This window comes from Anneissia japonica, unplaced genomic scaffold (genome assembly GCF_011630105.1).
Source record: "Anneissia japonica isolate Jap-2015-1 unplaced genomic scaffold, ASM1163010v1 scaffold288034_len148288_cov120, whole genome shotgun sequence".
NCBI lineage: Eukaryota > Metazoa > Echinodermata > Crinoidea > Comatulida > Comatulidae > Anneissia > Anneissia japonica.
This window is the reverse complement of record NW_022742851.1, coordinates 108,960-118,976: the sequence shown is the minus strand read 5'-3', so window position 1 is coordinate 118,976 and position 10,017 is coordinate 108,960. Positions and strand designations below refer to the sequence as shown.

At 33.5% G+C, this 10,017-nt stretch overlaps 1 protein-coding gene across 1 annotated transcript; it reads right to left on the bottom strand.

Annotated features, from left to right (window-relative positions):
- Positions 1 to 4,752: 4,752 nt before the first annotated feature.
- LOC117119263 (protein bicaudal D-like) lies at positions 4,753 to 10,017 on the bottom strand. The gene is made up of 2 exons (XM_033264065.1): positions 9,992 to 10,017; positions 4,753 to 6,647 (listed from the first exon to the last, which is right to left on the bottom strand). Exon 2 carries the CDS (start codon positions 6,632 to 6,634, stop codon positions 5,546 to 5,548), a length of 1,089 nt encoding a protein of 362 aa, XP_033119956.1. The 5' UTR covers positions 6,635 to 6,647; positions 9,992 to 10,017; the 3' UTR covers positions 4,753 to 5,545.

Below are 10,017 nucleotides of genomic sequence, written 5' to 3'. Positions count from 1 at the left end.
AAGCCACATATATGTATTCAGACTCAGATAATTTATTGTCAGAGTATACATGAAGAAATATGCAATAAAATTGGTTTGAATGCCGGTTAACATTTGAACGAATGCAAACAAAACCTAAACTAAATTATATAATAATTTATGGCTGAATAATAAAAACAGCCTGCTTAGCCACCCTCTTCCCACCCCTGCCTTTATACTCTCCCTGTCCCATAAGTTTAAATTAGATTATTTGGCAGAATCACATTAACGATTAAAATTAAAATTTTGATAACATGTTTAAGGCCTAGGTATTAATATTTTTTTACTTTAGTAATCATAATAATATTAATCTGTGTAAAATATTTAAAGCACTTTAATATTAATCTGTAAAATGTAATGCATTCTAATATTAATCTGTGTAAAAGTTAAAGCACTCTAATATTTTTGTCTGTCCTTACATGAATGTTTTTCATCCTTAGGCGAGTTTTTGAATTCCTACTCAGCATATCAAACAATGCCAGCTGAAGTCTAGTATTGCAGGGAAGAATAAGAAAAAAGCTGGAAGCGAGTAGTACAAACGAACATGGAGAATGCTAGGAAGAATATTGCAGACTTTGATAATCAAATGGTGCAACATCAATAGGATCATAGAAGTAGAGTGCTGCAGAGCCAAGGAACAAGAGGTGAGGAATTATCTAGATTAGGAGATTACATAATTTGTTTTTATTATTACATTAGTTTTTATCCAATATTATTTTATTTGAATTGTACTTATAATGTATTTTAATATGAAGTAAATTGTACCAACAGTTTGAATCAATTATACTGTACATACATCTATTCGGATTCAGATGATTTATAGTCTAACTATACATTAAGAAATTTAAAATACAATAATGAGTGAATGTAAGTAAAATCTACTAAATATTTATACTGTATATTAATTTCTCTGATGGCTAAAGGAAAAAACATCCTGATCAGCCTTCACCCCTATAAGTCTGCCCCAGTCCTGCCATTTTAAATCACATTATTTGGCAGAACCAGGTTTATAAGAATAATATTGAAAATATATATATACATCAGCTAGTCCCTGGGCATTGGAGTATTACTATGTAAACTACAGATATATACAAGAATAACAAAATGAGTGATTTGATGGATTATATTTAGAGCAAAAAGAATCTTCCTTTGTTTTCATGGGTCTTGTGATTATTGTACTATTTCCATGTATTTCTGCACCTTGGTTCGATCAGTGAGGTACTGTATACAGTATATGGATGTGCAGTATCTGGAATTTTCATACACTATTTGAATGTTAGTCACTTTGTAAGTTATTTTTAGGCAGAAGGTGGGATGGCCAAGCTATTTTTCTCTATTAGTTTCTCTCAAATTTACTTGTTACATCATAATTATACAGCTTTGAAATGTACACATGTGCATAGACCGAAGACACAAACATCATTTTTCCACAAACTTTAATATCAACATACTGTTTATATCATGCTACAATAAAGTTAAGAATTCTTGCAGCATTATTTTACAGTTTTGACAGGGAAGCATGGCGTAGATACAGACATTATTTGTACCCAAGATTGTATCTATATTTTCATTATATCCAGTATAATCACATACAATAAGTTCAGTCATTGCTACATTATCATTTCTAATTTATGTAATTGTTCTTCATCTAAATTTAATTTTTCATCTAGAAACCCCTTGACAGTGTCATAAAAAAGGCAAAACAAAATGTTATGGTCAACGTGCCTTTTCTTTTCAAGCCTGTTTTACATAAAATTCATTGCTGCTTTCAGTTCGCCATTTACCTTATTTTTTCTTCTTTTAAGAAAAATATAATATCTTGTTTATTACAGGAATGTTAACTTGACCTATTTCCTCATTTAGCGCCTTTTTTTAATTGGTCAGTGCTAGTCTATATTATTATTATTATTATTATTATTATTAATAATAATTATTATTCTTTTTTTTTTTAAATTATTATTATGTTACTAAAACCTACCTTAAGGGGAGCTTAGACAATGGAGAATGTAGAGAACAATTAAGAAAACAATGCTAAGTGGAAATTAACACAAAAGATATTCCCCTTAGTCAGAGTTAGTGCTAGTTATTATTATTATTATTATTATTATTATTATTATTATTATTATTATTATAAACATGGCATAGATACAAATATTTTTGTACACAAGTGTGTATCAAAATTTTTGTTTTATCTAGTATAATCATGTGCTACAATAAGTTAAGGTTAAGTACAGTAATTGCTATAATACATCCATGACACACCCTATTTGTACACAACATTTATATATTTTTAATTAAGTATTACTTTATTGGGAAGTAAGCTTGATATAATATATCATTATCTATTCTAATATACTTAAATGCTACAATAAAGGTGAGTCATTCGTGCATCATAATTATTGACATGTGCAGATGACAGACACAAACATAACCAATCAATCTAGTGTAATTTTACATGCTACAGTAATAAGTCATTGCTGAATAATACCTGTAAAGAGGGCATAGACATTATTTACAAAAGATATTGTTTCAATATTTTTATTAGTATCACATGCTGGAATGAAGTAAAGTTATATTATTACTTCACATGACAAACACTATTTTTACACAAGGTTTATAATAATTATAATACATAGACATAAACATTTGTACACTTAGGTACAGTAGGTAGTACACTATCTAACTTCTAAATATTTTTGTTATAATATTACATGCTACAATGAATAATGTGAAGTCAAAAGTTTACACATGGTTTACATCACCTTCAACACAGGTACACATGACAAACATTATTTCAAGGTTTATATTATTATATATAGACACAAACATTATTTGTACACAAAATACTATCTAACTTCTCAATATTTCTGATATAATATTACGTGCTACAATGAATAAAGTGAAGTCTTTAAGTTTACACATAGATTACATCACCTTCGCATGACAAACACTATTTGTACACAAGGTTTATATTATTACATATAGATACCAACATTATTTGTACACAAAATACTATCTTCTCAATATTTTTAATATAATGACATGGTACAATGAAGTTAAGTCATTAAGTTTACATCAAACTTTTAACAGCCACACTTGATAAACTTTTTGTACACAAGGTTTATATTCTATATATATTTAGTGCATATAATACTGACATTTAAACTGACTTGTTATAGACATAAATATTATTAGATAAATACATAGACATAAATAGACATTTATTTAATAGATATTTTTACACAAGATAATATCGAACTTATAGCAGCATTTTTAATCAAGTTAGATTCATAACCGTGGGACTGACATTCAAATGTGTGCACTAACTTATTTTTGAGTTAATGGAATATAAACAAACAAACAAGACAAATCAGATTAAAAGTGCACAAGTAGCTCAAGTCTAACTGGATTCACAGGCTGTACTGTATATTACCATCATGTATACAGCAATTTGCCGTTTTTCCAAAGAAGTAAATTTGTCCAGTATCATCTGGCTCTGTTTTTGGCAGTTCATTATTCTGTCTTTAAAGTGCAGTAAATTAATGTATTGCTATAGCTGCATTACTGTTCGATAATAATTGATAAACTTAATGTACTCTATTATTTCAGATATAGATGCTTTCAATTCATCTAATTGTATATCTTTTTTCTTTTGTAGATTTTCTTTACTTTTTATCTGTCTGCTCTCTTTTTTCATCATTTCCTTTACATGATTGTCTATATCTCTCAAATTGTGTCTTTTACTTTGTTTTAATTTTTGTAGCTATGTAGATAACAGCTTTGAGACCATTTTGTATTTTGAAGAGTTGGGCAACCAAGGTGGCTGAAGTTTCTTAAATGTTTGGAATACATCAGAAAAGTTGATAATTGTTGTGTTTCCCTTCCCATTCATTGGGGTCCATTGGTGGTCAAGATTTTATAAAAGAAAATTATTTAAAGCCACCCGCCACATGGCGCCCGGGATGCCTACTCTTTGGACTAAGCCTACAATATATGCAAGGATTTTTTTATAAAACATTCTTGGTTCATTGTAATCCATACCTTACACGTTCACATAGACCTAATAAGGTAAATTTGTATATCAACAGATCATCCATCTCAACAGAAAATGATATTAAGCATGCCAGACAAGTCAATTAGGTTGCTAAGAGTATTACCTATTATATAGATATGTCAATATATACATGTAGGTCAATGCAGTACATAGGTATGCATAAAATGATCCAGTGGCAAATGCAGGAACATGAAATAGAGGGGGCCCATGGGGAGAGAGTTTGCACCACCTCAGCCCCACCGTTGTTGGGGCTGAGGCAAGAAAATTTTTTACTATGACATCTTGAGATGGCTGGAAATTGCACTCTCCAACCTGAATTTAGTTAAATTTTTTCTCTTTTCTCCATTTTATTCAAAATTTTGAAAAATTAATTGGGGACCCATGCCTGCCTCCCCCTCCCCTCCAACCCTTGAATCCACCACTGTGTACATATCGTACAGTAGAGATGGCCTAATTGTTATTTACAGTATACATATATTATTCTCTGTTTACTTAATATATTATAGGTCAATTTTTATTTAGAAAAATTGTAGAATGGTAGCAAATTCAGCAATACTAATGCCACATAAAGTTTTTTGCATTCTCTGCAGGCAGTTAGCCAGCTTTGCCCACAGCCTATACAATACAGCATGCCAAAAATAGTCAAAAGAATATCCAGCCCGCGGGCACCGCAGGTGAGCTTGCCCACGTCCACTGGCCGTAGTTTACCCATGGCCACAGCGTTAAAAAAAAGTGCACTGCCCGCGATGGGTACTGTATCAATTTACACAGACTGGAGTGGCTGATCAATATTTTACCATAAAAGATGGATTCTTATCGCTAATAATCTTTTGTTAATCACTAAATTTTAAGCAATTGCTATGAAGTTGACAACAAGAATAATTGGTATAAAAGTACTGCAGTACAGACAGGGTGCATGTAAATGTTAATTCTATCACAACACATTGGTATAGATTAAAGGTATTGTGGCTGAAATATAGACTTGAATTCTTTAAATTGCTTGCTAATTTTAGACATTTCAATAAAGCTTTAGGCCACAGAAATTTTGAAGTGGTGGTGCCAGTGGGGGAGCAGGGGCCCTGTCAAGGAGAGCTGCTCCCTGCCCCCTCCCCCAACCCCCAGTAAAACAGTTTATGAAAAGATATGACTGACAGGTATTCTCCAGACTTAGGATGTGCTAAGGCAGGAGTGGATGGTTGACTCTTAAAGACCTAGCGGTGTTTGCTACCACGCCTCATTTTGTTGTTAAATCATTATACTTTTTGTTTTATAATTTGGTGCAAAGTACATATTGGCACTATGCAATAGGTAGTATATAAATGTAAATTAATATTATAAATAAGGTGATTGTTGTGTTCCTATATGTGGACAGAATGCTAGAAACACAAACCAAAGAGCACTACATTACATTAAAGCCATGATGGGTGTAGGTGTAGCCGCAGAACAAAATAATTAATCATAGAACTCAACACTTTAAATACTAAATATAAATTTATATTCTCTCAACGATTCGTCTTGGCGTATTTTAGATGGAGGTGGTTTATTAGGAGGTGGGGATGTTGGTGGTGGGCGTGAAGATTTAGGAGAACTCACTTTGGAAGACCGATGTTTACGTGATGTTGAAGCCGATGTCTGTTTGCGGACAGTCAGTGTCTCATTGCGGAACTCTAAATCCTCCAAGCGCTGAGTCATTGCTAGTTTTTGCTGGATTGCCATTCGGAGCAGTGAGTTCAATGTCTTCTTCTCTTCCTCAGCTGAGAGTAGCTGTCGTTGGTATTCGTCCAACTGGGTGACGTACTCATCACAGCGGCTGGCAAACATAGCACGTAGCGTGGTGTACGTTGCAGAGTCCTCCTTTAGAGCCTTCAACTCTCCGCGTAGTTTCATCATCGTTTCCGCAATGATTTGCTTCTCACTTTGGTACTTACTCTTGAGATTTGATAATGCAACTTTAGCAGTGGTTTTATTTGCTTTCAAAATGGTACGCAGAGTTGCAACCTGTTCTCGTTTGGTAGTCAACAATGACTTAAGCTTCACCACTTGCTTTTGCAAGTCTTCATTCTCAGTGCATCCGACATCGTTATTTTCCATTTTCATATATATGCAATACTGTACCTCAACATTATGCTCTACTGACTGTTTCAAGTTGGCTGAAGCTTCTTCAAATGTTTGAATGCTCATTGATTTGTGTTTCCCTTCCCATTGCTTGTGGTCCATAATTGTATAATTCACACAGATTGGAGTTTCACAATCTGTGCAGTAGAACTCCAAAGGTTTACTGTGATGTGAACACAGAGGTGGATGTAACAAAGTCATCTGAGAGGGGCTCATTGATTGCACATCCTCTATTAAATGTAACCTGTGATTGGCAAAGAGTCTGTACTTCTTATGTTGATCACTACAAGTAGAGCACAAGTACTGTCTGCAATTCTGGCAGTAGTATTTTACCTGTTCTTCCTTTTCACAAACACTACATTTCGTCTGATCTCTTTCTGTTTTTCTACACTCTAATACATTCTCATCAACAGCTTCCAGAAATTGATCCAGCTCACTGGTAGCCATTTGAACTGAAATCCTGTGAATTTATAAAGGTTTTATTATATTATAAACCACTACATCATCAGTTTGTTATACTTTATATCTCAAAATGCCTCTGTGCAAGGTATTGAACATAATATCAAAATCTGTGAGTGCATGCTAAAAATTAATGGACCAATTTCTGCAAAAGCTTGGGGTATGGATTTGAATCCCATATGAAAAATGTACAAGAAAAAGAACTTACTTAAGAGTCAAAATTGATGAGAATGGTTTATGCAATGCATGCAGTATGAATATTACTAATGTGCAGGGGTGGTACTAGTGAGAGGGGGTACAGGGAACCAAGGGCGCAACCAAAGGATGTCAAGAGGGTTCTTACCTCCCTCAAAAAAAAGAAATGATTATAGTAGTAAAGGAATGATCGGTAATGTGTAAAAGTATGATATATTATACAGAGTAACTGGTGACCCTTGCCTCTGTTGCCAAAAGCCAGCACATACGCAGTGTCACCTATAAATATAATGTTGTGCGTACAATAATTAATTCAAGTTGAAAAATTAAATATTTTGTTACAATCATGGTAACACTCTGGTTTCCCTTTAATATCGATGTAGCAAATGAAAACACTAATTTATTACAGTATTATTTGGTATAATCAGGGAAAAGTGCAATACTATTAAAGAAAATAATGAGAGGCGAATTCAGGGGGGCTGAGCTGGCCTGAGCCCCCTAATTTTCAAAATTATAAATAAAGTTGAGAAAAAAGGTTTGAGGGTGCCATTTCCGACCTTCTAGACATACCATAATCATAAATTTAATAAACTCATTCCCAACTATGGGGAGGCTTAAGTGTCTACATCTACACCTGTGAAAGTCCTCTGGGCCTTCTCTATTTTAAATGCTTACAGTATAGTAGGTAATGAAACACCATGCCTGCTTTTAAGACCTATTTAAAGATAGGCCTTCATCTGAGCTTCATGATTATAATATAATCTTTAATACCCTTTGTTGGTGGAAACCAGGGAAGTGTGAAGTCTCGTACCAAATTTATTTTCTAGTTTACAATTTTTTTTTTTTTTTTTGGTAGAGGTTTTATAGAAATGAAGTGGTAAAACCTCTCAATTCTATCTTTTATCACATAAAATACTCTAACTCAAATTTTCTGGGGCCTTCGACCTCTGGACCCCTGGACCCCTTTCCGGTGGCCCTTGTCTCCCCGTTGGCCCCAGTCTAATTGCTCGCGCTTGCAAGACTTGACCCTCACTCAAGCACAGTATTTTGGGAAGAATAAAAAATTATATGTACTTTCTACATATTAGTAGGTTCTACAATTGATTTAGAATGCCTTTGAAACCCCAAAATTGTTAACAGTTTTCAGGCTTTCAAATGTTTTTAGCAACACCCAACCAGGCTCTCTTTGTTCTTGTCAGCGACATCACCCTTCTCCCGTCTGGGACCTCGGAATCCCATCGGACAAATCCTGGTCCCAGCCCTGTCGATGTTCGCTTACAGGATTCAGGGGAGAAAATTCTGGTTTATTGCTTAAAGGTGTCAAAATATATAGTTTGATGAATTTTTCTTATTTTGAAACTGCTGTAGTTACTGTTGATACAAAAAAAAATTGTCCCCTAAATTGAGGTTATTTGACTATTTTGCAAACTCAGAAAGTGTCCCCATTTCCTTAATATGGGTCACAGCTTTAGTCTTAAAAGAAAAATATGGTATTCCCCTCATTTCATGAAGTGTCCCTTGAAGAGGGCTGTCCCAAAGGAAGGGTACTACTGTAATAAGAAAAAAATATTTTGAACAACAATAATGCAAGTCAATAATATTTAGTTTAATAAAGCTAAAAGTTAGTAAGAACTTTTTTAACCACAAAGACAAAGGAAGGTTAAATAATTTGGCAGTATTAAGCTTGCTGAAGAGAATGTCTAGAGACTAGAACTGTCACTAGAGGCTAGTGGTTAGTAACTGCTCTCATGCGTGATGGCCCAAGGATAAGCATAGACAACATGTAAATGATGAATACTAATTCTCTGATGTGATGCAAGTATTCTGGATTTTTTTTATGTATAATTCATCCAGATTGAGGTTTGATAGTTGCAACCAATTGGAGGTTAATTTGTATCATCATTTGCCTTTTTTTAAGTATTTGAAGTGTAATCATTAATTTGTTTTATAGCCCGCATATACGTACATTAACATGTATTAGTAATGTCCTGTGAAGCAAAATAATAATTAATAATGATTATTATTATTTTCAAGTTTATTGATTATTAATAATTGATATAGTAGGCCTATAGACCTCTTTTAGAGTTAGCATAGCAGAAACTCGAGAGTCTATTGTTAGGCAAATGATTTGCAGTGTATTTTCAAAATACTCAGGAGTTTGGGATAATTGTAATATTTTGTTTATAACCAGCCTTTAATTCAGGTGGATCTTAAATTGCCTGGTGTCTTAACGCCATCGGAAAACATTATGTTTATCTTATTTATACGGAGGAGTGTTTATTTTCTGTTCATTTTTATGTTTATGGTTGTTTTTGCTGTCTTGAAGAGGGGCAACAGTGACGGACTCGTAAAAGTTTCTATGTCGTCCCTTGACCTTTTTTTTTTCATTTGTTTTATTTCCATGCATGTTTATATATGTTCGAATAAATGTTGTTGAAATGAAAATGAAATGGAATAGCATTGCAGTACCCGCTGCTAATTGGATTCATCCCCATCCACCAAGTGCAAGCATGCTGGTCAAGAGGCTAGTTATCTGTAGGTCATGGGTTCAATTTCCCCAGCATTTGGGAACGTACTGAGCATCCAGTACTATACCCGTCACAGGAACGGATTTCAAGGGGGAACCGAGCCAAACCCCCCCCCCCCCCTCTGCCCTGTCACACTTATTAGTAAATAAAACAGAAAAAAGGAAGAAAAGAAATTACTGATTGCCCAAAATGCCTCAAGGGGTATTTCCAGCATCTATAAAACAAAAATTTCATGGTGGCATGCTCCTGGACACCATGTATCAGCTAATTTTTATAAAAATAGATAAATTATAATTTGTTTATTATTTTTAATTTTTAATCGATTCCTAGTGTGTGTGTGTGTGTGTGTGCTGTCTCTTATACACATCTAGATGTGTANNTATATATATATATATATATATATATATATATATATATGCTACTGTATAGTATAGTAACATTTTTCAAATTTAATTAATATATTCACATGTGTTGGCCTTCCTCAATGGTACCATGCAGGTGCTTCTTGAATGGTACATACTCAGCAACAAAATATTTGATTCAGTATTTTTTTCTCAATTATTATGTTATCTGTTACATCTACACTATTGTACTAAACAACATAAGTTAATAAAATATTTACCTTAAAATTCTACGTTCAATCCTAGA